Consider the following 26104-nt stretch of genomic DNA (forward strand, 5'->3'; position numbering starts at 1 on the left):
GATCTGCTGAAAGTAAAATGGGACTGTTAATATTGGCATTGTACCAGCCCACACAAAACATAGCATCCTCTGACTGACAGAGCAATGCCATGGGAGTTTCAGCATCAGTTTTAATATGATTGTGGCTAAGTTAAATAATGATGTAAGCGAAAATGGAAAAATTGGGTTAAATTGCATCAGCCTAGTCTGGTGTCACTTAATGGTGTACTTTTCTGTATTCCACTACTCACTGTTGTGTCTAATCATACCACTTGATGGGGTTACAGATAATTTCATAATTAGATTTAATATAAGAATATTTTATTTGCATAATATATTGTGTTATGTGAAGTACAGCTAATTTTCCCATTTCCAGTCATTATATAAACTGTTTCAATTAATGCTCTGAAAATAGTACAGTGCAATAACTTGTCACTGTAGGTCTAAGTTTTTTAATGTGATGCATATGAATAGATTTTTTAATGATCCTTTTGGAAAGTACATGTTTCTCTCATGGTTCCTGACATGTTCTGAATGCTTGTGAGCATATTTTCATTTGTTTGTTGATAACAAAAAAAGCTGGCTTGAATGCAAAAGATATAAACATACTTGCCTGAGTTTTAAAAAGGTAGAGATTTAGACTGATTAAACAGTAAAGTATTTAAAAGTTTATTTAGTTATAGATATTTCCCACAAATTCCTAGTTTAATCAAATTATTTGCATTAAAATAGTAAATAGCTCATAAAAGTGAAATCTATTTCACAGAGGGACATAATTAATGAAATTTAAGTAGCATGTCATAAAAATATAACTTCTGTTGTATTTTGTATTACTTTTATATAAATGACACTCACAGGAATGAAGTGTTGAATGTAGAATTTATTGCACAAATGGAGACATCTATTGTCTACATATTTAATTGCAAGGAACTTGCCATTCTAAGTTTTAACATGTTTGACTGAAAACTAACACAGTTTCTGTACAAACATAATTATAGAGTATTTTATGATCACCCTGAAAGATGTACTTATTGTGGTGCAAAAATATTTTAAAGTTAAACAATGAATTTATTTCATGAATGAATGGAGATATCTATGGACCACATGTTTAATTGCAAAGAATTTCATACATGAGTTATTTACTGAATATTTCCTTCAATTAAATGGAATAAAACTGCATTCCTTGCAAGGTAATATTTGATTTTTTTTTTGCCAGGGAAGAAATTCATCAAGTCAAACCAGCACAACTGTTAGCAAATACCTGTCAAAGGGATTATATCACACTGCCACTCACTTCATGGGCCAGCAAACATCAGAGACCACAAATAGAACATGTTTGAGTTCACAACAAAACTATTACCAGCCCATGGAGAGCTTTTTATCTCCTCAGCCAAACAGACAGGTGGCACCGGTGACAGCAATGCAGAGTAATTCAGTGATGGACAACTTGAAGTTAGTCATGTCAAGCACAGGAAGGCAAGACTGCCATACTGTTTCTGACAGAATGGACGGGAAGACCGAGCTTCTAGGCTGTGAAGTAATGCCACTCACTCCCCTAATCTCTTCTAAAACTGCAAGACATAACAATGAAGGGACAGAAATTAATAAGAATATTAGAGCAAAAGGTTCCGTTGGCAGTCCAGAATTAACTTTACCTGTGGCTCAGTTAGAGCCCCTTAAGGAAGAAATGAAAGAAGGCACAATGCAGAATGATGTTAAGAATCACCTGACAGATGAAGATAAAATCCATAACAATCCTGCTGCATGTGAACAGACCCCTGAGCAGTTTCAGACATTGCCCATGGATCCAGTCATTGGCAGTTTTGACATGACCCTAAAGGAAAACAACATTTTTCAATTAGGTAATGCTTTCTTTGGTCAGTATTTTCTTTTATGGTCATTTAGGTATATCGTGGTTTATTTAAAATATCACTGAAGAAACGGTTGTTTATATTAATACGAATAATGCTGTCTCTAATTATAATGCACAATTGAAGATTTTACAATTTATTGACAGAACTTCTGTCCCAAAGACATGATTAGGCATTCCCAAATGAGCCAAATGTATTTGTTTAACTTGATGTGGTCCTTAAAGGATCTCTTTTTGAGAGGCAGAGTATCTCTGTATGGAATTTAATTCAGTATTTATATAATTTTATTAGAAGCTGTGGTGGATGGTCCAGATGTAAGGTGTTGGGAGCTTTTACATAGAACAGTACAGCACAGGAACAGGCCCTTCTGCCCGCAGTTTTGTGCCAAACTAGTTAAGCTAATGACATATCATCCCTTCTGCCTGCACATGGTCCATATCCCTCCATTCTCTGCATATTCATGTGCTTAAGTGCCTTTAAACTGCCTCTGTCATATCTACCTCCACCACCACCTCTGGCAGCACATTCCAGGCACCCACCACTTTCTGGGTGAAAAAAAACGTGCCCCTCTCATTTCCTTTGAACTTTCGTCCTCTCGAATTAAATGCATGCCCTCTAGAATTAGACATTTCAACTCTGGGAAAAACATGCCAGCTATCGATCTATGCCTCGCATAATTTTATAAACTTCTGTCAAGAGTTCTGATTTACACAATAAATCATCTAGTTTTTCTTTAGTTGGCAAAATGCATGACAATATGAAGTTACTTCATAAAATTTATAAGGTTACTAGTCAAGCCCCTGTGGAGACATTTTACAGCATTAAATAACTATAACTACAAGCACTATATAACAACAGGTTTGCAGAGCAATGGGAATTGGAGAATAATTGATTCAGTAAGTTCCCAAAGATCTTTACAGTGAGTCAAAGCAATTGTGCCTCCCAATTGTCCAGAACACACTGCACTGAAATCCATTGATGAGAATTTGGAAATGGAGACATTTGTTGATCAAATGCCAATCCAGACCAACAAGCACATATGTGATGGCTGTGTGGGACTTGGTTTGGCTAAGACACAGATTTGCAGTAGTACTTTGGATGGAGGCCGTGAGGGTAGGAAATGAAAGAGTTTGGACAAATCCGGAGGTAGCAAAAACATGGATGAAGTGGTTCTATGCCAGGTGGACTGAGACTGGGCACAGGCATGCAATATTATGGAGGTGGAAAGAGGTATTTGTTTGGTTGAAGAAGACACATGTTGGGAAGGTTAGCTCAGAGAAAAACAAGGCACCCAGACTGCTTGTAATCTAGTTCATTCTGAGGTGGAGTTAATCATAAGAGACTGGAGCTTATGATGGAGAATGAAGGCAATGGCTTTGGTATTCCTGTATTTAATTGGAAAAAACTGCCTTATCTCAGTCTGGGTATCAGGCATCAGGGGCAGTTGTAGGTCAACAGATGTTTTGATGATGAAGAGTTATGTCATCATCAAGAATTAGCATGTAGAAATCAGGGGACGCCAAGGGTAAATCCTTCATTGAGTGAGATCAGAAGCTAAGTTCAAGGTTGACTAGTATCCTAAGGTTGCAAGTGGTCTCATCAGCCACTGTTAGAAAGCCTGCAAATAATTACTTATAAAGCCTCACAATGAATAATGTCTATTTTGGTCACATAACAACAAGCAGCCACAGAATTATATACCAGCATGATTTAAGTATCTCTACAAATGGAAAGAGGTTCAAACTGGCAAATTGAAAAAAAAGTAAAACTATCTTATGGATATAATTTTTGTTAAGAGCCACAATCTGAAGCAATGAATTGCCTGAAATTCACTTTTGCAGTCAAACTGTAAGCACCTGTGGGTCAAATTATGCTATTATTGCTAGGCATTAGTAACAAATTTCCATTTCAAACCCGGTCCACCATCTTTTGCAGTACCAGTTCATAAGTGATACATTAATAGGCAATTAAAATGATATGTATTTAACATGAGCTGCCTAAACCTGGATGTAAGCAATTACATTCCTTTTACAGGAGGTGGCGCTGCAGGAAAATTTGTAAGAAAAATACATAACATACAAATAAACACCAAGTATGAACCTATTCTCTGGGCCTTCTTAATTGTGAGAGCAATTTTTAAGCTGTTTCTGAAAACTATGGGTCTAATGATTTACTGAAAAACATGCTTTTTCCATAATGATACAATTATTGAATTCCAAACTTCTTGCCTTCTGTGCCCACTTAAGATTTCCTAATGCAGTTGTCTTGCAATGACTTTAGTGTGAATGTCACTCTTGGTCTTGTGTTAAAACATGAACATTTCTGCAGAGAAACGCAGTACTTGTTGCACTTTCTCATGTGTGTCATCCCTTTTCACTTTATGTGCATTCTTTAAATAGTTACAGACAAAAGAGACCACAGATTCTGGAATCTGGAGCAAAAAACAAACTTCTGGACCCTTCCTGATGAAGGGTCTCGACCCAAAACATCGACTGTCCATTTCCCTCCACAGATGCTGACTGACCCACTGAGTTCCTCCAGCAGTTTGTTTTTCCTTCTTTCAATAGATCTTTGATGAAACAAATCCTATTCGGCTGCAGCCCCTGCTGGGACAATTTCCTGGACCGTTTTCCTCTTCCTAATATAGATATTCTACCCTTGCTTCTTTAAACCCCAATCTTTTCCCCATTAACCTCCATTCTGCTTCTCCGTTACCTTTGTCTCCTTGTCCCATCTCCCTTCTTCTTCCTCTCTTATTCTCCATTTCACTTTGTTTCCCCCTCCTCACCCTTCTCTCTTTTGTCTCCTTTCCCCACTTCACCTAACATTTCTCAACTCCATTCCATCCTTGACCTTCCCTTTGCAGAACAATGTGAAATACCAATATAGCCTGTACTTTCTCCTATTTTTCTGTTTAAATTCTTAGGTCCAACTGATCTTTTCAGGAGATGAACATTGAACTTGATCTTAATCTTTCATGTGCAAACTGAAGGGGCAATCTAACATCATGGAATCTGATCAGTTGAATTGACTTTGACCCTACAGTTAAAATACAAAATATTGGAGATGGGCTCCAGTGTGAATGAAAATCTTGTGTGGTGCATTAATCCCTCAGTGACGAATTGGACTTCCAAAAATACAGTATATAAAACTTTATTAGTAATTTTTCCCCTTGCCTCACTCCCATCCTCTACTTGAGCTTCCAGTCATTGGCAGTAGTATGAGTCCAGCATTACCATTTAAAATCTCAGCCAATGATGGATATTAGTCTTAACAGTGAGTGCCAGGCAGCTGGCCATTTGACAGTGGCGGACATTACAATTGAATTTGATTGTCTACTCATAGATCTTAATCTGTTTGCTTTTATCATGGGTTGCTGTACACCAGCTGAACAAAACCCAATCTGATTTTTCACACTGCATTCCTGCAAAACTATTTGCAGTTTCCTTCATGCCAATCCAGCTGACATCAGTTAGGTCAAGTTAATTTTAAATATGTATGGTATGAGCTTTTCTTACATGGAATATTGATTATAACAAGTTGGATGAAGGTTATCTGAACTTGCAGAAGCTTTTGATAAGATTCCTTACAAGAAATTCTAAAAGAAGTGTAACTGTTCAGAATTGAGAGTCACCTTCCGATGTTGGTTACTAATTAGATAGCAACCAGGCAATATAATAGGACAAAATGAATGGTCTTTGATGAACAGTTGTAAGAGGAAATGTTTCTTAATGATCTGCATCTCAATTTTTCACCCTATGTAATTAATGACTTCATTAACGGGAAGTACAAGCTGGATGCTTTGAGTAGTGCCACATGCAGAAATATTTTCTGGTTATAGACAGGCAAAACTCTAAATCTATACTGGTTAGTAATGTAGTTTTTGCCTTGTTGCCTTTTATAAGTCATTGCCAATGATCAGGGGAAGTATTAAGAAAACCATACCTGGTGAGCCACCATTGTTTCCATAGAAATTTGATTAATTATATTCCTAGCTGTGTTCCAAGAAACAATTTTAAGTCAGTGAAATATCTCATTAAAAATATAGGGAATGCAAAGAATTTAAAGTTAGTTCCAAGATCCCAGTTGGGAATTCAGCAAATTAGCAATTGTGGAAGGAGAGAAGGTGGAAATAGGATTGTTGTAGACCATAGGAGGAAAGTAAAGAGCAGGGCTAATGGGATGGCAGGGGGCACAATGAGAAGATAAGCCAGGAGAGAGCATGCAGGAGAAGGACTACACATCTAAAGAGGAGGAAGATAACAGAAGAGAGTGGAAAGGAGGGGCAAGCACTCATTCTCTTGGAAAAGATACTCATGATAATTACCTTGGTGGGTACCTGGCCTTCAAAATGCAAAGGAAGATCTTGGAGGACTCTGGCATTAGGAAAGTTTAAATGTGACAGTAAAATATTACAGGGAGTATTCGTACATTGTCATTTGTCAAAACACAATCTCTTTTTGTTTTCTTATAGAATCGACATTTTCCCAGAATCTGAATAAGGATGCAGCTGAGGCACTGAGGTCAAGTCGGGAAGTGCAGAGGCTGGCAGATGAAGTGTACAATTCAGAAAGTGACATCAGTACTTCTGGTAGCATTGAAGAATTGCAGCTGAAGGAATATCTCGAAGACCCTTATAATTCCATTCAATATTCTAAAGCAGCTGTAAATGATGATCAGGAAAAGACTAACGAGGCATCTTTTACCAAAGATGAAAGCATTTCAGTTTCAATAAAGGAACACCATGTGCCTTCCTTAACTCAGCCGTCAGTATTAGACTGTGGCAGTTCTGTGAATGGTGATCTTCCTGGGGAACTACATGGGTCCACAGCACAGTCTCTCAATGATGAGTAAGTATTGTCCTAACATATACACAAAGTAAGATTATTATAGCTGTATGTAATTTTTAAAATAATCTGCATTTTTTAAAAAAATGACTTCAAATTATGATGTTATTAAAATATAGTTATCCAAAGAAGGAGATGGGGATATATTACTTATGCAGTGGTTCTCCAACATCAACTCCCCCCACTTTCTTTGTGTTGCCTGCATCAGAGCAGTGCATAAAAGAAAGGCCTTACTTGAGCAAGGCTGATTCAATAATACTTGACTCCTAGAGTACACCCATGACCCAATTGATTCTGGGCATGAGGCACAGTGACAGTTTAATGTGTCACTGCAATCAAAACTGTTATGTATGATATTCAGATATCAGTTTTAGACTAAATAAGCAAACATTGGTTGGTATAATCTGCTGTTGAAGTTGCCACACAAGGTTTCCAACAAGTACAACCATGGAAGAACTAGCTTTCTCAATGGAATCCCAGTGCAAGTTTACCAAATATTGCTGTGGGCTCTTCATGATGGGAAGGGTAAACTTCCACCAAATATTTATTTTCTTCCTGCACAGTAAATAGAAATTAGAAAGCATCTCTGTTCCAAATTGGCAGCCTCAGGGGCATCACAAGGCTAGTTGGTATTGAAAGCATAAAATATATTTATGGAATTCAAATTTATTTTCATATAAAATTTTTTATAGCTGGCACTGTAACTTGACTAGCACCTCATCAGATTGTAGTTCTGTTCTTCAGTTTAGAAAGATATTGCCTCATCATACTGCACTACCCAGTTATTTTATCCATTTACTTGATAACTGTCATTTCTCTTAATTTCAAAAGGCATATTATTATAAGCAAGCATCTGTAATGCTACTATTTGTGGTAATGTCCCCAATATTTTATATCCTATTTAGTATAGCAAGGTTATTTTGAGGATCTGCTGACAGATGTAATTCTTGACCATCAGGGTCTCAATTGGGAACCCTGACAAAATTGGCAGCAGGTCAGAAGTAAAAGACATGTGACACATCTACTTGTAGATGCTCATTCCTGACTAGTGAATAATAACTAACTGGCACATGTAATTGGCGCATTATTGGTAGCTATTCTCCGACATGATCATTGGTCCTCTCACAAATCATTTTGCTTTACTGGTGGGCTATACAGAGATTAGCATCACGTCATGGGGAGATTAACATGCAGTTTGATTGTCTTTTTGATATAAAAAAATTCTTGCAAGTGTATATTTGAATATGATGGAAAGACAGAATGACCCAAATTTGCATATTCACTTGATAATTCATACATATTTGTTTTTGGAAAATGACCAAATATATAAATTCTGACTATTTTTATTATTCTGTGTTCCCTACCTTACTCCAAAATTTATATGTGCCTCTCACCATGGTTCACTCAGCTAGTTCACAGACCAAAACTAATGGCTTGGTATGACCCCAAATAGATTATGTATCCACTAAATCATAGGGGCAATTATTTGCACAAATGGTAGTGTAATTTGTTCAAAATTGACATGCAGTTCTCATTAGGAAGTGAATGATGTAGGGGTTGCTTTATCTATTAATCTTTCATTGTCTAGAAGTTGTCAGCAAGGCCAGTGCTTATTGCCCATCTCCTAACAGCCTTGAGAAAGTGATGGTGAGCCACCTTCTTGAACCACTGATGAAAGTACTCCCGCAATACTAACTGAGTTGGGAATTCCAGGAATTAGACCCAGTACCAATGAAGGATCTTCCAAGTCAGGATGCTTTGCAGTTTGGCAGGGAACCTCCAGGCGGTGGTGTTCCCACGCCCCTACTGTCCTTGATGTACATGGTTTCAGGGATGACAAGTTCAGAAGCTGCTGTTGAAGTAGTCTAGACAAGTAACTACAGTGCATTTTGTAAATGATACATACTGCAGCCACTATACACTGGGGGTGGAGGAAATGAAAGTTTATGTGGAAGGTGGTGTAGCAACCAAGGAAGTTGCTTTGTACTGGATGGCACTGAACTTTTTGGATTTGTTGGAGGTGTCTTCATCTGGCAGACAGAGAGTATTCCATTATGCTCCTGACATGTCATGTAGATGATGTCAGAAGATGAGTCAGTAATTTCATTGTTATTATTAAATTATGAAAATATGTGATGTGCACAGCTGTTCTTCATTTTGTTCTTCATTTAAGAAGAACATCTTTAATAAGAATATAATGGTTTACTTAGCAAGAACCAGATCAATTTAAACTCTTTGATTTGGTCATGCTCTAAGAAGGATTCTACTCAAATGGTAACAAAACCAATGGGCAAATTGTCTACCCTGCTTTTCCTAAATAGAGTATACTAACTGGGGAGTTAACCCTGGGAATTCCATGTTCTACTATTTCATACAGTTGCAAGCAGGCATGATTCCTATTCAGAGTCTTGAGATAGCTTTAAGATTTTGTTCAACACAGGGTTCATTTTCTACAATTAGAAAGGCAAGCCAGTTTCTTAATAAACTCTTTCTAACACTCTTCCTCCCTGTCAAAGCAATAGGATATCTCTTCCACTGAAGTATCCTTACAGGTATGATGTGGCTTTCCTTGTTATATACATGACTGTGTCCTCTTCAGTATGATTTGCAAATTTTGGGCAGTTTCTGCATCTTTAGAGATAGGCATGCTTGTGGTTTCAGAATACAGCAGCAGGGCTTTCAGGGTCTGTGTCAGTTTTGTGCTAACAACTGTTGCTAATAAAATGGCTCATATTTTCCTGATGAGCCCTCACCACCCACCATGCCATTGGTGTTCTCCATTCATCCAAACATATCTTGTAGATATGGAAGACTGATCCTGGTGGTTGTGATGGTCCTGGATCCAAGTGGCCAGGCATTGAGCAAGAGCAGGGCCTTAAACAATATGAACATGTGACAGGACCAAGCCAGAACAAGCAATGACCACAAAGCTCTTCTAGAAACTTTTGACTTACAGCAATGTCCTTTCCCCATTTTTTTGTCAAAGCTGATAAAACAATGTTTTTTTAAATGTTAACTAAAATAAGAAAAGAAAATTAGCCAACAACACTTGAAAATATTTTAAATAATTAAAAACAAGAAACAAGGGTCACATTTTAAAAGATGTAACGTATTGCTTTCCTTCTTCGAGGCTCTATAATCCCCATTCAAATTAATAGCCTTATGAATCATGCGCCCTACAATAAATGTTAGGGAATTTCAGCAAGTTCCAGTTCTGGCTTTACCCCTTGACTCCATGTGGAGTCCAGTGGCAGAGCACAGCCAAGACATCGCTAATGGAGCTCAACCAGTGAGCTTGGGACTTCCTCATTAGTTCAGGAGTTCAGGGGTGCTGAAACCTGACAGCAGTTCTGTGAAGATTTGCTTTGAAAACTCAGCAAACCCCTGTCTACCATAATGAGTAGAACTTGTTGGCCAGTAGATCAATAAAATAAGTGGACATATCAGACGAGTTGCAAAACATTAAAAATATTAGACATAACTACAACCTACTGACTTCTTGAACACAGAAGGCTTTTGTTCCAGAAGTGGAATGGCAATTTAAATGCTTTAAAGAGTTTGGCAGGACCTGATTTAATCGGTCAGGTCGGTTTACCTACGGCCATCTGGGTTTTCTAGACCTTGGAAGATCTGTCAGCTGAAGGGAGGCAAAGACAACCTTGGGAAGAAGATAGATCCTTTCCCCCTTTCCACAGTCCCCCCCCAAAAAAGCTCTCCACCATCAACCACACTCCAATATCCCCTTACCAAGTTTAGAGTCAAACACCTTCCAATCTCCCATCCCACCAATGTCCCATTAGCAGCAGAGGGCAACTTACTTGTGTGGCTTGTAACATCAGGAGTGGATGCAGCCTGACTAGAATCCAAGCCTGTCAATCAGGCTGACTTTCAGGTGGTGAATGTGTCATAGCAAAGGTTCTGAAGTTGTGGAGTTTAATCTACCCAGTGTGCAGAAAGACCTGAACTTTCCTGCCCTTACAAAATTCAGCATATTGTTTGGTCAGGTAAAATGCAAAGAACACACTTAGCAGTTTATTTCACTTTAAAATTCAAGAGTCTCATATGTGCATCTGCATCCGCATTGTGCAGACGAATGCTGTCCAGCTTTGCAAACACTGACTTTGACTTTGAACTGATGCATTTGTGCTCTGCAGTATGTTAGACTGTAATCCACAGTAACAGAGGCTGTGTCACTTTGAGAGAAAGAGAAAATCTAAATGCTTGAAATTTACTTACCTGTTCTTTTCCCCCAACTCCCACCCTCACCCCCAACTTTCTTAGTCTCGTTTCCTTGTGTTGTTTCTTTCAATTTACCCTTCTTGCCCGTACCATAATGAAACTCCTAGTAGCCAATGTTAATTTGATAAAATTGACGAACTTAAAGACAGGTCTAATGGTTTGTAGCTAATGTATTTCAAATGTACACGGATTTAACATGCAGCAGTGAAGCCAAGTCCAATGACTTGTAAATCTGATATATGCAAGTTATGTATATGGAAAAGATCTTGAGAGTTTTTGCTACCATGTTTTAAATTATAGTTATTTAGATAAAAAAAATGCACACTAATGGTAAAAGCTAAGTATACTATTCTATGTTCTATGCAAAGACAAATCCAAAATGTGATCTAAAAATATCTCTCACAGGTCTGAGTTTTTCTTATTCACTGGTGAAACCTTTTTTGATTTACTTAAGTATGATTGATAATAATATAACAATTCTATTACACTGCATATAAAATGATGGGATTCCACTGTTATTCTACATAACCAAGCAGTTTATTGTAATATCATTCTGAGAAAGAAATTTAGTTTCACAAAATATATGAATGTTTAACATCAAGATGTATGAACATTGACGATGTCAATTCCAGGCTTTTGTAAATGATATGCTATATATCTTTAGTTAAATATCAATAATTGTAAAAGTAAAATTAAAACAGCCCTAATGTTCTCCATTTTCCTCACAATTACTTGCTTCAAGCTGCTTCATTGTAGTCTGTCAAATGGTTCTGTAGGGCTTCAGATCCGAGTGCACCATGGCAACAGAATCTAAATATATCACTTGAAAGGTTCAATCTCCAGCATGTTTTTTTGTGTAACAGAGCCAGGGTTAGGCTTGATGCCAAGGACCAGAAATAATTTGATGACAATCCAACAATTAAACTAAATCTGAGAGATAGAGACAGAGCAGGGGTGTAGTCCTAGCTGCATTTGAGAGACTAACAATACTGCGGGCTTGATGCACACAGCACATTCAGTTTGTTAAAGGTCTCTTTGAAGAGCACTGACAAATAAAGAGTATAGAAAAGAGATGACTGCTTTGAGGCCCATGGTAAAGGAAGAAAGACCAAGCTTTTGCCCAAGCTTCTTCAGCAGCATTGAAGAGGACTTAGCACAGATGGATTGTCTACTGCAGAATGTAACAGATATAATTCAAGCTGTCAGCTTAATCAGGATGTTACCAGGAAGCAACCTGATGAAGAGAAGGATCCCTTGTTTCCTGACCTCTAACCCTCAGCCCATTACAGATTGTCATAAATTCTGTTTTTTCTTTATATTGGTTTCTCTTTTTTCTTCCTCTTGTTGCCATTCTGTTTTCATGCTGCTGTTTCATTTGTTACACACAATTGCCTCCAGTGTGGACCACCCAGATTTTACCATGGACTGGTGGCGGTGGGGGTGGAATTGATATGCTTTTAAAGATGAATGAGTGAAGTAGTATGAGAAATATTAGGATGATTGAGGATAGTAGATATGCAGTATTAAAAAGATATAAAGCTTTCTTGGAACATTATAAGGATTGTCATTTTTTAATCCAAAGAGTAAACCTTTTACTTTAACATGTTTAAAAATGAACACGATATTGTATATATGGAAAAAGCTGCGACTACATATTATGCAACTAGATGTCACAGAGTGTTAAAAACAGTCTATAATGTAACGCTACAACCTTTTTCAAAACAATTTGTGACCCTAGGTAAGAAGTGTGATGAATGCTGGATGCTGTTTGTTTGTTTATCTCATGGGTACTTGTATTTTTAAGAAACACTTTATGTGGGAAAATGTCACTTAAGTACTTATGAAGTTTTCCCAGAACCTTTCATGTATGCCAAATGGCCAGATGATAAATATGGAAAAACACACAATTATAAAGTTTACTTTTGTAAAACAACGTGAAAATGATAGGTCTTTCATACATATACTTAATACAGACAGTCAGCATGCGAGACTTATGTACATTCGTACATTGATGTTAGAACTGATGATATCTCTACTACCAATAGCCACTCCTTACTCTCATCAGCTTGACGCCTTGCTTTGATTGGCAGTTCTGTACACAATGGAGAGAAATTCCTGTCTAGTGTACAGCACTAATTAAATAGGTGTTTTGGATCAAAAGTCTTGAGGGAAGGAAAGTCTTGGTAGTGGAGAAAATGGAGAACTAAAGAAAGGGGCATAGGAAAGCTAATGGCAGCAGCAAGAGAGACTATTGGAGAGAGAAAGGGAGCAGTGTAAGTAACAGAGGCCAGTAGGGCCAAGGGCAGATATAATAGCCAAAAAATATTAGATGGAGAGAGAAAAATCAGTGCTGGGAGAAGCACTTCTGGTGGGATGGAACATAAGAAAATAGGAGCAGGAATAGGCCACTCAGCCCCTCAGGCTTTCCCTGCCATTCAATATGATCATGGTTGACCTGCCCCAAGCCTCATCTCCCGTGTGAGTTCCTCAAAGCCCTCAATTCCCAGAAGCACTTGTGGAAGGTTGTGGACAGGTTTTGGGTGAAAGGGGCAATGGAAGACTGAAGAAAACTAGCAGCATTATTTGTTAATGGAAAGTCAAGAGCACTTTCTGGGCAAGGAGGGCTCAACAAGGCTGGAAGCATGTTTCATGCTGGAAGAGACAAGCTATGGAATGCTGGAAGCCGTATTTTGAGGTAACTGAATCCAGTTGATTGTTAATGGGAAAAATATATTTGTGTTTCCTTTAAAAAGACAAAGCTAATGATTGAAAAGTATAACGATGCTATAAGTTGTTCAGGACCTACTGTTTGTAATTTGAAAATTTTGAGCTTACCATCAAAAGCTATTTCTATTCTTCCCATTCTCCCAAGAAGTACACCAGTATTAAGTGGTGGGTGCAACACTGGAAAAACTGTTACAATTCTAAATTTTCTGACAAAAAATATCTTTTCATATTTTACAACAATATTTCCCAAGCATAAATGTAGCACTAAATCACTGATTGAAGTATATAAAGCTTGTTTGGTTATCTCTTGATGATGAGCTTCAGAAAACCAAATACTGAATGAGCCCTGATATTTGTAAAGGGAACCCCCGTTCCATCTTTACGTTAGGTACAGTGGTATGATTGTAATTGTCAGAAAATTTATTTGTTTGGAAAAAGTGCACAGCCTGTAGCACAAAAGTAATCAGGCACAGCATAATATCACCATAGTATTAACTGATGGGACATAAAAATATTATTTAGGCATTGACTACACATTATAGTAATGCTTCTGCATCACTGAAAATCAGGTAATTCTGGGGCTGGCAACCGTAGTCGCTTTTGGGTGAATGACATATTCAATAACTGTTGTGCAAACCTAGGGTTGACTAAACCAGAGTTTCTATGCTGAAAAGCAAGTCTTTACCTTACCTGAGAAAAAGTCAATAAAAATGTAAATAGATGTGTGTGTCTGTCTTAATTCATTGTACCAGCTGTGATGGTGTATTTATGTATGGACTGTTAGAAGTTTAAAATGCAGTACATATGTTATACTTTGGAAATATATGTGCATATAATTAAATCATAATACATTGGCTTGTGAAGGACCATACATATTTATTCGACTTTTACAGAAAGGAGGTGCACGTTATTGGTAGTGAACCAGAATAGTTAAATAAAATATATTTTCATCTTTGTAGTCTTTCCTTCACAAAAAGACTTCACATGAACCAGAATAGTTAAATAAAATATATTTTCATCTTTGTAGTCTTTCCTTCACAAAAAGTCGATGTATTGAGCCTGTCATTAATAGAGATGCCATTATATTTTGCATCTCAGAGATTATCTTTCAGGAAGTTTTCATTTACAGTTTTAAATTCTTGCACATAAAGAACATTTAAGGCTAGGCAAGATTATCATTTTCATTGTGCAGTTTACTCATGCAAGCAATTGTGTCCTTCACATGATAAAAATATTTCTAAGATTGCAGATTAGCTCACATGTTAACAAAGTTGCAAGTGAAAATATTGCAAGTGTTTATCAATTAGCATGTTATACGGTTACAATCAATTATCTGCTGAATATTAAACTGCTTGATATACAATGCATTTATATTTTTTAAAGATAATATTTGTTACTGTTAGGTCTGTTACTATTCCTATAATGCCATGTTTAACTCCATATGTGATATGAATGCAATGCATTTTAAGAACCCATGTCTAGTACTTTGCAGTAAGCCTCTAAGTATATTTCATTTCCACACCATCCGAGTGGTACAATTGAATCACTGTTATATTAAAATCATGACAGTAATATCTTCATTATTCATTGCTCCATTAAGCTTTATTTGGTGCTAAAATGTGTCCATTTATTATTGTTAGCTGGATACTTGAGTAAGAAGGATGTAATTTAGTTGCAGGAAAGTAATTCTTGTACTGCAGCTAAGAGATTGTGACCTCATGAATGTGGAAAAACAGTTTATATTCTTACATTGCTAGTAGCAGACGTGGTATAAAAAAGTGTGGTACTTCATGAGTATAGAGAATTAAGCTTCAATATCACTTAAAATAATTTTTTGTAGATGACCTCTGGAACCTGCCTTGAAAAAAATACTGTCACTTATGTTCAGCTTTCAGTGATTCATTATTGCTAAAGTTAGATAAGTGCGCACTTTGGATACTAAATGTACTTTAGAGATTCAAAAAGCATTTATGTTTTGCATCATAAGTTCTCAATTCAAATAATATGCAATTATTTTTTTTGCTTCCGGATGGACTAACGATGAACTACAGAAATGTGTGAAAATGAAAACATTGCCCTGTTTTTTGAATAAAATAGCTATTCTCTGAACAGTACTTTTTAATACAGAGGTATTAAGAGTATAAAATTAATTCAGAGAAAGAAATCTGAGCAAGTTAGAAGTATTTCTGAAGAATGAACATCCTTATTTTTTAAACACCAATCAGTTAAATTATATAGATGTTGAAGGTGAATGAATATTATAATTTAAGATTTAAAAAGAAAAATGTTCTTTTTTAACTTGTCTCCCAACAGAATAGAGAGAAAACATAGGAACATTTTCTTTTTAAACAGACACCTTCTAGTAAATGAAATATCCTGTCAAAAGCAGTGATGAAACCAGAAACCATATTGCTTTCAAAGAAGAAGTGGATGAATATTTAAAAAAGAAAAAGATAAGGGGCACAGGGTAAGGGCATGGAAATCGGATAAGGTGGACACCATCTCATCCACCTGGCATGGACATGATAGGCTGAATGGATTCTTTCTGTGCTGAAAAATTCTATAATGCTTAAGTTTTGATATTGTTTACAGATGAAGCTCCTCGGGGAATTAGAAGCCACAATATGATTATGGGCAAATCCCAACTAGCTTATCCATTTGTACCACAGTAGAAATGCTAGTTTTTATAGCTGGAATAAATATTTTCTGGAATGCATTTCCCTTAAATATTGCCCTTGAATTTTGCTACATGCTTAGCTTCAAAGCATAGATCAATAGTTGAAGGAAGACATACAACAGGTATTTACCTGGAAGCTAAAATGGAAAATGGAAAATTCTCCTGGTAGCCAGCCTCAAAACAACATCAGCAGAAGTACAGGAGAAGAGGATCTGCCTCTCTGTGTTTTGAAATAAAAGAGTGACTCAAAAATGAGAATAAAAATAAAAGCATTAAAACTTGAAGTTTCAGTTTCCATGAGTCTTTTTCTTAATCTTTCAGACTACTATTTGTATAGGTTAATACATAAACAACTGTTCATAAAGCATTGGATTTTTTCAGGTAGCATATTTATCTCTTTGATCCATAAAAGTGTAAGTGATGTCCTGTTGTGCATATTAACAAAAATGAAATTGTCCTCATTTGAAGGAAGGTTTAAGGTTAATTACTATATTTTATGATGCCAATTTACCTTTTTACTACTATATATGATTGTTTGATTCAATAACATGAATAAATATAATCATGAACATGATTTTTTTTTCATTATTATCTGCAGAGGGTGCCTTTCATTTGAAGGATTTTGTCACTTACTTCAGTCAATAAGAGATGCTGTTGGGGGAACAAAGGCTACCTATTCAGAGCTGTATCAGACTACTGCAATAAGTAATGAAAAACTGAAGGAAATCACAAGGTGATTAGAGATCTGCTAAAAATAGTCATTTCATTCCATTTTAGTGCCAGAATTCAGTGTGTGCTTGTGTAAATATCTCTTTTTAAAGATATAAAATATAAACTTTATGCCTATTATCTGGGCCCAGAAATAGAATGGTATCAATTTTAATGTTCTTGCATTTAGTACATATTATAAGTACCACAGCAGAACTGCTGACAATGTTTTGTCAGTAGTTGAGAAAATATAAAAATTTATACAAATTTGAACAAATTAATTGAACTTTATTATTTTTGTTGTACACTGAAGTATGCACATTTATGCATTCTAAATTCCATTCCTTTCCATTTAGGCTTTTTAAGCCAGCCTCCACTTTTCATTAAGGCAATTTTAAAAGCATGACTTACAGAAGTAGACAAAATTTGTTAATCTTCTTATGTTTCCAAGTAGTACAGAAAAACAAAGTGGAACACTTACCAATATTAGTTTAGTAAAACTGCTTTAAGTGTTATTCCTCCTTTGCTGGTTGTTTGTGTGCATTCTGATGGTGAAACAAATATTAACATTACAATAATGATGTATGGGAAGGGCAACAAACACGCATATGATCATACACATTAGACCTTTGTGCCTGCACCTGCATTCATTAATGGCTGAACTGACTGTACCCTCAACTCCACATTCCAGTAATCATTTACCCCTTATCACAAATCTCTCTACCTTAAAATTATGCAAAGACTCTGCTGCTACCACCCTTTGATGAAGAGAGGTATAAAGACGCACAGGAAAAAAATCACCTCATCTCTAACTGAAATGTGCGATCCCTTAATTTTAAACAATAATTCCTTGTTGTAAATTCAACCACAAGAGGAAACTTCTTCTCCACTTACATCTTGTCAAGACCCCACAGGATCTTATATGCCTTAAACAAATCCCTCTCTCTCTCACTTCTAAATTCCAGTGTATACAAACCTAGCTTGTCCAACCTTTCCTCAGATGACATCTCAACCATTCCAAATATCATTCCAATCAACTTTCTCTGAATTGCTTCCAATGCATTAACGTCCTATAAATAAGGAGACCAATGTTGATAAAAAGATAACATGCTCAATTTTAATATTTGCACAAAAATGTTCTGAAACCATCATGTTCAATCTCACAATAAATATGCATTTAGAAAAGGTAATGGTCGGTGATAGGTGAAATGTAACTGACATAGATACCAGGATCCCCACCAAAGCTTGAGGATAGAACCTGAAGTGCCATGCAAACAGATATTCTGCCAAAAGTTACCCACAGTAGAAAGTTGCTTGTATTTTTTTAAATATATTTTTGTTATCAATGGCCCAAGCCACCCTTGATGCTTGCCTTGTTGACCATGCATTAAGATGTGACTGAGTGTCAGGGTATGTGAACTCCTATATGGTTGTGGTGTTGCTCATCCTACCGGATTAGCCAAAAATCTCTAGGAATTCTGCTGTGAGAAAACATAGATAAAAACTAAAATTTTTTTTAAATAACTGCATGATTTCCAAAGTTTTCTTTGGTCACTTCTGTTTATTGGTGCAAAAAAGTGATTGACTGGCAAAGAAAGATTCATCCAGTTGGATAACAAAGTGTCTGTCTTTTCCAAAACAAATTGGAGATGGGAAAGCATCTCTGAAGTGAGGGGGAGAGGGAAGGTGGGGTACTTAGTGGGGAGAGTTGGGGATAGCATCAGCTCCATTTCCATGATGATGTATGTGTTGGTTGACCAGTGGCAGAAGTTAGAGGCAGGAGGTCATGTGATGAAATACATTCAGCCAGAGTCAACATTCCTACTTAAGGGATCCCCTTTCCTTGTTTGAGTCTCTATTAACTGCCTTTTTGAGGCAGGAAAGCTATATTTGCATGAGCCAATCCTGAAACAGTCACAGGTCAGAGACCTGGTGCATGTGGGTCTCGGTCTGGGTTAGATCTGTTAAGGGACATTTCAGGGACAACCTCCATGAGCAAAACTTTGGGATGTCTTGTGAGTCTTTTATTGCTAGTCTTCATGATCTGCATATATAACCAAGGATCCTGCTACTCTAGGTAATTGTTATTTGGAAATTAAAATTACTGTTAGTAACTTTGAGCTAGGAGGCTTTAGGTGAGTTTGCTTTTTCTTATTTTGACTGCCAGTTTGGGAGGGGCAGGTGTTGTGTTCAAATGTCTGCCTAGACATACAACATTTTCTTTTATTTTAAAGAGGTACAACTATATTTGGTACAAAAATAAATTTGTTACTGAAGCTTGATATTAGTTATTGTTAGAAATACATTGTTTGGGGAAGTGAACAATTGAATAATCACACAAGACCCAGTTCCATTTCAAGCACCAAAAGTTTATTGAATATGTATTTGATAGTATCTCTGGTGAGGAGAGATCTTCTGAAAATCTCAGGCAACCTCTTTACAGAACAAAGGGAAAACTCCATTATTCTAGCTTTTCCCAGTTCTTCCCAGTTTATTACAAATGCACAATATTAACATTTGATTAGTTACATGCATACCTAACCAGGTGTTTTACAAATACAATGGGTCGGTTTAGCCATCGAATGGACAGATGATAGACAGCTCTGGGTTGTCTCATGGTGCTTACCAGACACCCTGTTTGTTGTCTCTGAGTCAGAACAATGGCCATAGTATTCAGTGACCTTGTGTATCCAACAATTGCCTCAGTACTGATAATCAGAGGCCCAACTAGTCAGTTCTGTCTATGAGATCACAGAAAGGGAATGTGATCAAGTCCCTCAATACTTAGTTCATCTTGTAACATAGTATGAGAGTATTCTCCATTTTGTAAAATATTGTGCAATTCTACATGTTTACTTTTGCAATACTGTTTTCATTCTGCCAACTTTGAACATCATGATCTACAGTTCTATGTACACTTTCTCTCATTTTACCACTGTCAAAAGTATGTCAATGGTGAATAATATTTGGTTGGTATTTTGCACCTGAATTGTATTCTATCTAGATTTTGCATGGTGGATGAGTAGATTTTTGGAATAACAATGATTGTTTAAGTTTTGCCTCAGAATTTTTAGTTGCTAACATTTGCTGCAATGTCTATTTGCCACTTATCAGCTTTGTTGATTAAATTTAAGATTTTTTCAGTGTTAAGTTGAACTTTAAACTTCCTTTGTAGGATATGCAACAGGAAAGGCAGTTTGAACAAGGAAAGCCTAGAAGCCTGTGGAGCAGTTGTTCTTCATCAGTTCAAGGAATTGTTAAGAAATACTTCAAATGGATGTCTGTTTTCTGAGGAAATCTTGAAGAAGGACTGGGAAGCAGTTGATAAAATTATTAATAGGTAAATTCAGTCAGCTAAAGATTTTAAAAAGCCTGGACAACCTGATGATCTAAAGCAGATCAGCTGAAATGTTTATTTATTATAACTCTTTCTTGAAACAAAGCAATTTTTTGCAGTTTAAAAGAAGTTTTTGTTTTGCTTCAGCACTTATCTCTTAATGTAAGTTATCTCTTAATGTAAGCTATCTCTTAATGTAAGCTTCCCATGTGGCATCTCACAGAGGTAAAATTATATTCTTAAACATTTGTATAAGTACAAACTGCCAGCACAAATTGCTGGAATATTCCATTCAGATTTCATTGTCTGCCATCATAAACCTTTAAACAAATACCTATTGTTTTCACCTTTAAACCAGTTTCTTAATCATTTGTAAGATTTACCATGACTACTCACAGTTTTGAGTTTGACTAGTCAGTATTATGTGTGAAATTTTTCATTTAGCCTTTGGATGTCCAAATGCACCTTATTGTTGACCATTATACAGTCCACTTCAGTTATCTCCAACGCAACAAAATTGAACAGGTTGGTGAAGGACCGTTCTTAATAGAATCAGGAGTAGGCTAAATCACTGAAAGTCAAAGTATACAAGCAATTAGGAATGCAAAGAGTATGATATCCTGTATTCCAAGAGGATTATTGGGTGTCACTCTAATTACTATACCAATACACTTTTAATTCACTTTCTTTAGATGTTATACAGTATAATAATACATTTTCCAGTGAACCCAGTAACTTTGAAGGGAACATGGGAACCAGGACCCCAGTGGGTGGCAAGGGAGCATGGGACTGGGGACCCAATATGTGGAAAGGGAGTGCAGAAACTGGGGACTTGGTGAGAGAAAAGGTATTATATTAAAACTTCATATTCATATAACTTTCTTCATGTCCCTAGTTTGTCAATATTCCTGAGTTATTGTAACCATCTGTTAATTAACTTTTACCTAAAAATATGCCTTACCTGGAAGCTAGTTTCCTTCCTACCACTCTCAGCAACATAGGAGGAATATATTTTCTTTGTTAGATTTTTGTATTATTTCAATGCTTTGAATCTGCAGATTGTCAAATGTACCTGCTGATTCTGCCACACTGTGGGATCATTTGTACTCGCACATTCTTTCTTTGTTGGAGCATCAAGTACTGAGTATAGATGAGACAGCAGAGATATTTGGACCTTTATTGGTTGCAGAGAACAGTAACTCAAAAAAGGTAACAATATTATTGTATTTTGTTCGTAGAGGTTACGATATAAGAACTGAATTGCATGTATAACCGTTGGATTTTAATTTGCAATCATTATTTATTTTCTGTTCATGTAAATATTTCACATGCACTTAAATGCAATTAATGCTGCCATTAGTTGAGTAAGAACTACACCTTATTAACAATTCACAGAAGCAGAACTCACTAGTTAATTGATCACATGATAAACAAACTATTTGATGATATGAACTTTTACAATCACTGGAACAATTGAATCAAATACTGATACAGAATAGCAGAAGATTGTATAAGATTTTTTTTCTACAAAGAAACAGTCCGTTTTCTTCAATTTGCCAATAGGAATAAAATATAGATGTCAATGTTTGTTTAGTTAATATAGAGAAAGACTTCTTTGCTCATGAAAGTCATGCACATTATGGCCATTTTTGGATTAATTGAACTGTATTCATCTATGGCTAGTATTTTCAGCTTCATCACATGTCCTAACCAGCACTTTTTATTAAACCAACAACTGAGTGGAAATAACTGGAGCTCAAATTGTTCAAAAATTTTACAAATCTAATTCAGGAGAGATGATGTAACACAATGTTTTTTCATGAATTCTCCTAAAATTGATGTACAAATTTACTCTGTGTGAATAGATACATGTGTTTACATTTTTGAAGGCAAAATAGTTATATTTTACCAACTACTCTGAGGATGAAGCATTTTTCATTGTTTCTTTTTGTTGATCAGGCAGTAGCATTATTGAAGAAAATCCTTTCAAAAGCAATTGAACACCAGTCTATTCAAAGCGATGAATCATCTTGCAGTTTATCATCCATTCTCAATGACAGTGCAGAAATTAATGCAACAAACCCTGTGCCCTGGCTCCATCTGAATAAAACAAAGCAGCAAGGTTAGTATGATGCAAGTTATCTAATAATTGAGAAAAGAATTAAAAATGAATTAAATTGTATGATATTTTGCTGGCTAATATCAAGCGTAATGTTTTAGGTAATATGTGCAATTAAAGTAAGGATGTCCTTGCCTATTTCCATTTTTCTTTAAAAATTGTGAGCTTGTAAACATATCTTTCTTTCAGAGTACACCCAGTGTAACTTTAGCAAGAGTAAGTTGGAAGGACTGCATATTTGTTGTGATCCAAATATACTGTACTGTGTACCTGTGACAGGTTTTGAGATCACATTGTCTATTTATCCTGAGCATAGCAATCATCATGGACTGAGGTGTGACAGGCTTGGAGACTCAACAGTTCTTTAGCTTTTGGAGCAGCACGTACGCACATGTATATGCACCACAACTTGAGATCCCTCCTTATGAGGAGACAGTGTTGGTTGTGAATGGGAGCTCGATACCTTGGCCAGAGGCCAATCTGCAGGCATCTCAATTGCCGCTCTGTTGCAAGTGCACAGCCTTTCCTGATCCCTAATTGTGTAAAGGTGTTCTCACTCCCAAGTTCTGTATGGGCAAATTGCACGTATCCTCCTGTACACACTGCAACCTTATGCTGGCAGCTTTATCATAGCAGGGTACCGAGAGCAATATGCACCTCACCCTCTGCAGCAGGGTCAGGAACAGCAATAGTCACCATGTCTCTAGAAGAAGAAGCAAAGCAGTAGGAGAGCAGGAAGAATACATTGTGACAATAGCCACCTTTATCATGGGCAAATGCTCAGAGACTAGCACCATGTACAATTTAAAGTCTAGGTTAGAAATCAGCCAGGGTGAAAGTGGTATCACATTGCCAGCTTTCTGGGGGTGGAGTGTGGTGGTGGGTGCAAGGTTACATCCAGGTTCTGTGACTGATGTGTCAAATAAAGATCTCGTAGTTTCCAGCTGCAGAACAACTGAAGGGTGCAACAAGCTGGATGAATGGGGAGTCTGCCTAAGAACGTGTTGGCTTCCAGCAGGATGAAGGAGACCATCTCCACTGTGGGTTGACCAAGAACCTCTGCTTTCCACAGGGAAACTAATGACTTTTAGCCAGCAAACTGCGGAACCCTGTATCATGCAGGGTCTGGTGACCAAGGCTACATCTTCTACAATTCATTGTAGTTTGTGGAAAACTGATACATTTGAAGCTCATGCATTTGCCATAAAGGCACTGGGCTCCTTGTTAAATGGAACTTTCACAGTTTCCCTTGTGTTCACCAGATCGAAAGGTAGGCTGAACAAAGGCCTTGGTAGTGCCATGGATTCATGGGTTAGAAAGCTTCTCATCTTTCTTTGACAGTCAGTATTACTCCACCTCTCTCACTCCACTGCTAACCTTGCAATATGCTGTCTGTCAGGAAGCCCAGAATGCAGAAGCCCACATTGAGATGGTGCAATCTGAGGCCAAGCCATTGAGCCACATGCCCTCTCTAATGTGTTGCAGAATGCCTTTTTCAAGTTCAAAGCATTTGCCCCTCGCCACAGGGGTTACACGTAGCAGAAGCACAAGCTTATACAAACACTATTAAGGACAGCAGCAGGTTTAATGATTTAATATTAGTAAGCAAGGTTGATTCTGCTGCACGTACATATTTATTTATAATATTAAAAAAATGATTAGTTGTAGTGGAATGAATGATCTTTTTTTATTGTAATCTTCATATGAAAGCTGTCAATAGTGTTCTGACAGTAGAGCAAGATTTCAAACAGGGTGTTCAAATAGATGATACAGCACGGAAACAGGCCCTTCGGCCCAACGTCCATGACGTTAAGTAGCATCCCAAAGGCTGCCCTTCTACTTAACAGCCTCTGATGCTCCTTGAGCTTTTTCCTCTTCTTCATTTCCTACTCCTTCCCTTTCTCTTCCATCTCTCCCCGTACCTCATGAGGTTGATCCAGTGTTACACTTGCTAGTGGTAGCCTCTGGTCTCTCATGATTGTCGGATTATGAACGTGTTGACCAAGTTTTGGATGACAATTCCTGGCTTGTAAAGGCATCTAAGTGTCTGCTTGAGGACTCTTCATTGCTTGAGGATCCAGCTGGTGTTTTTCAGGGGTGCCATGGTTTTAAATGGCGTTCATTGTCACTTTGTAGCGAAATGTTGCTTGAACCTCAAAGATGAGTGGAGTCGACAGCTGTCTCAGTATAAATATCTTGTGCAGATTCCTGGAGAGCTGGTATTGGTTGTGCAATTGATGGTTGCAGACAAACTGAGTATTGGGGAGTGTAATTGTCCACTTAAAATATTTTGCTAGATTCATTATTGCATACCATTCAAAGAAAACCTCTTTAATCAATTTTAAATTTATTCAACTAGACTTATATTTAGACTGCTATGACACATTTTACAACTTTTTGGAGGAAGAATTAGCTGTAACACCAGAATTTAGTTGGGAATATCACCTGGATATTGTAACATCTTCTTAGATAACTACACTTGATATAAACCTTTTATAACCGCTGCTACTTTCATTTGGGACAGTATTGGAAAGCATGTAAACATACTAACTATAACTAGATATGAATCTAGCAATGTAAGTTAATCAATTTTTCAGAAAGGTGGAATCCTTCTTCAGAAGTCCGGTACCCAACTGTTGATTCCAGCCAGATGCAGTGGCAAAATATTTTAAAAGGAAGACTTCATAAATGTTGTGTCCTCACAATATTAAGATATGGTTTATATTCAGCTTAATAGAGCAATTTCTGTTTTGAAGGCATCTAAAGAGCGTTCAACATGCTGATTGCCTAAGCAGAAACATAGTATGTTTGTAAATTTAAGCTGTTTTGATCAGTTGAAGCAAAAACTTCAATAAACAAGTTCATATAATGCTTCTGATCTACTGATTTGTTTTCATCCAAGTATGGCCTGTTGGATAAGTTTTGCACATCATGGCTTATATATGTTCCTAAGGTCAAGCACCCAACTGAAATGTCCTTATAATTACCAGTTACATTGCAGATATTTCGCTCCTTTTCTTTTCACGTTAGTTATAAGATTTGTTTCACATGATATGATGCAGCAGTTTTTGCATATTACAGTGGGTCCTTGTTTTAATTTGTGGTGCTAATTATATATGCTGTGTGGTTTATGAAGCCTTAATTTGTTCTCATTAAGTTTGGAGAGCAGAAGGATATGCAATGAAGAAATCTTCTAATAGCGACATTTTTGTTTATTTACTATCTGTGAAATTTTTACTGCATACATTAGTAGGGTAGAAAATGATGAGTAACAGAAAGTGACTGTTAATTGGTCTTTCAAGTGTGCTAATTGTGCACTACAGCTGTTTAGCATTCAAAGCTTTTCTCATTGTAAATATGAAACTGCTCTGTTTCAGAACTAGGTAAAATAAAAAGGAAAATTGTGTGTTGGCAATTGCACAACAGGTTGATCAGCATCTGAAAGGGATGTTTAGATCAATGTTTCGTAAATGAACTTGCTGTAGTATTCAATTAATTTTCATTAAGAGATTGAATGGTTCTTTTGTAGATCTGATCTTTAAAAACAAGACAAAAAGGGAAAATATGCCCCTGATTTTACATCTGAGTGATTTAGGTCAT

At 36.7% G+C, this 26104-nt stretch overlaps 1 protein-coding gene across 2 annotated transcripts in view; it reads left to right on the plus strand.

The window, feature by feature from the left end:
• The window catches only part of kiz (kizuna centrosomal protein), a 123236-nt gene that overhangs the window by 53147 nt on the left and 43985 nt on the right, over window positions 1–26104 (plus strand). For both annotated transcript variants that reach the window (XM_052011538.1, XM_052011539.1), the window contains 6 exons: window positions 1196–1841; window positions 6325–6700; window positions 16939–17073; window positions 20224–20388; window positions 21444–21594; window positions 22345–22507. In XM_052011538.1, coding sequence (XP_051867498.1) covers window positions 1196–1841; window positions 6325–6700; window positions 16939–17073; window positions 20224–20388; window positions 21444–21594; window positions 22345–22507 — 1636 coding nt within the window. The remainder of the gene's footprint in view (window positions 1–1195; window positions 1842–6324; window positions 6701–16938; window positions 17074–20223; window positions 20389–21443; window positions 21595–22344; window positions 22508–26104) is intronic.

The sequence above is a fragment of the Pristis pectinata genome, chromosome 3 (assembly GCF_009764475.1).
Source record: "Pristis pectinata isolate sPriPec2 chromosome 3, sPriPec2.1.pri, whole genome shotgun sequence".
Classification (NCBI taxonomy): Eukaryota; Metazoa; Chordata; class Chondrichthyes; order Rhinopristiformes; family Pristidae; genus Pristis; species Pristis pectinata.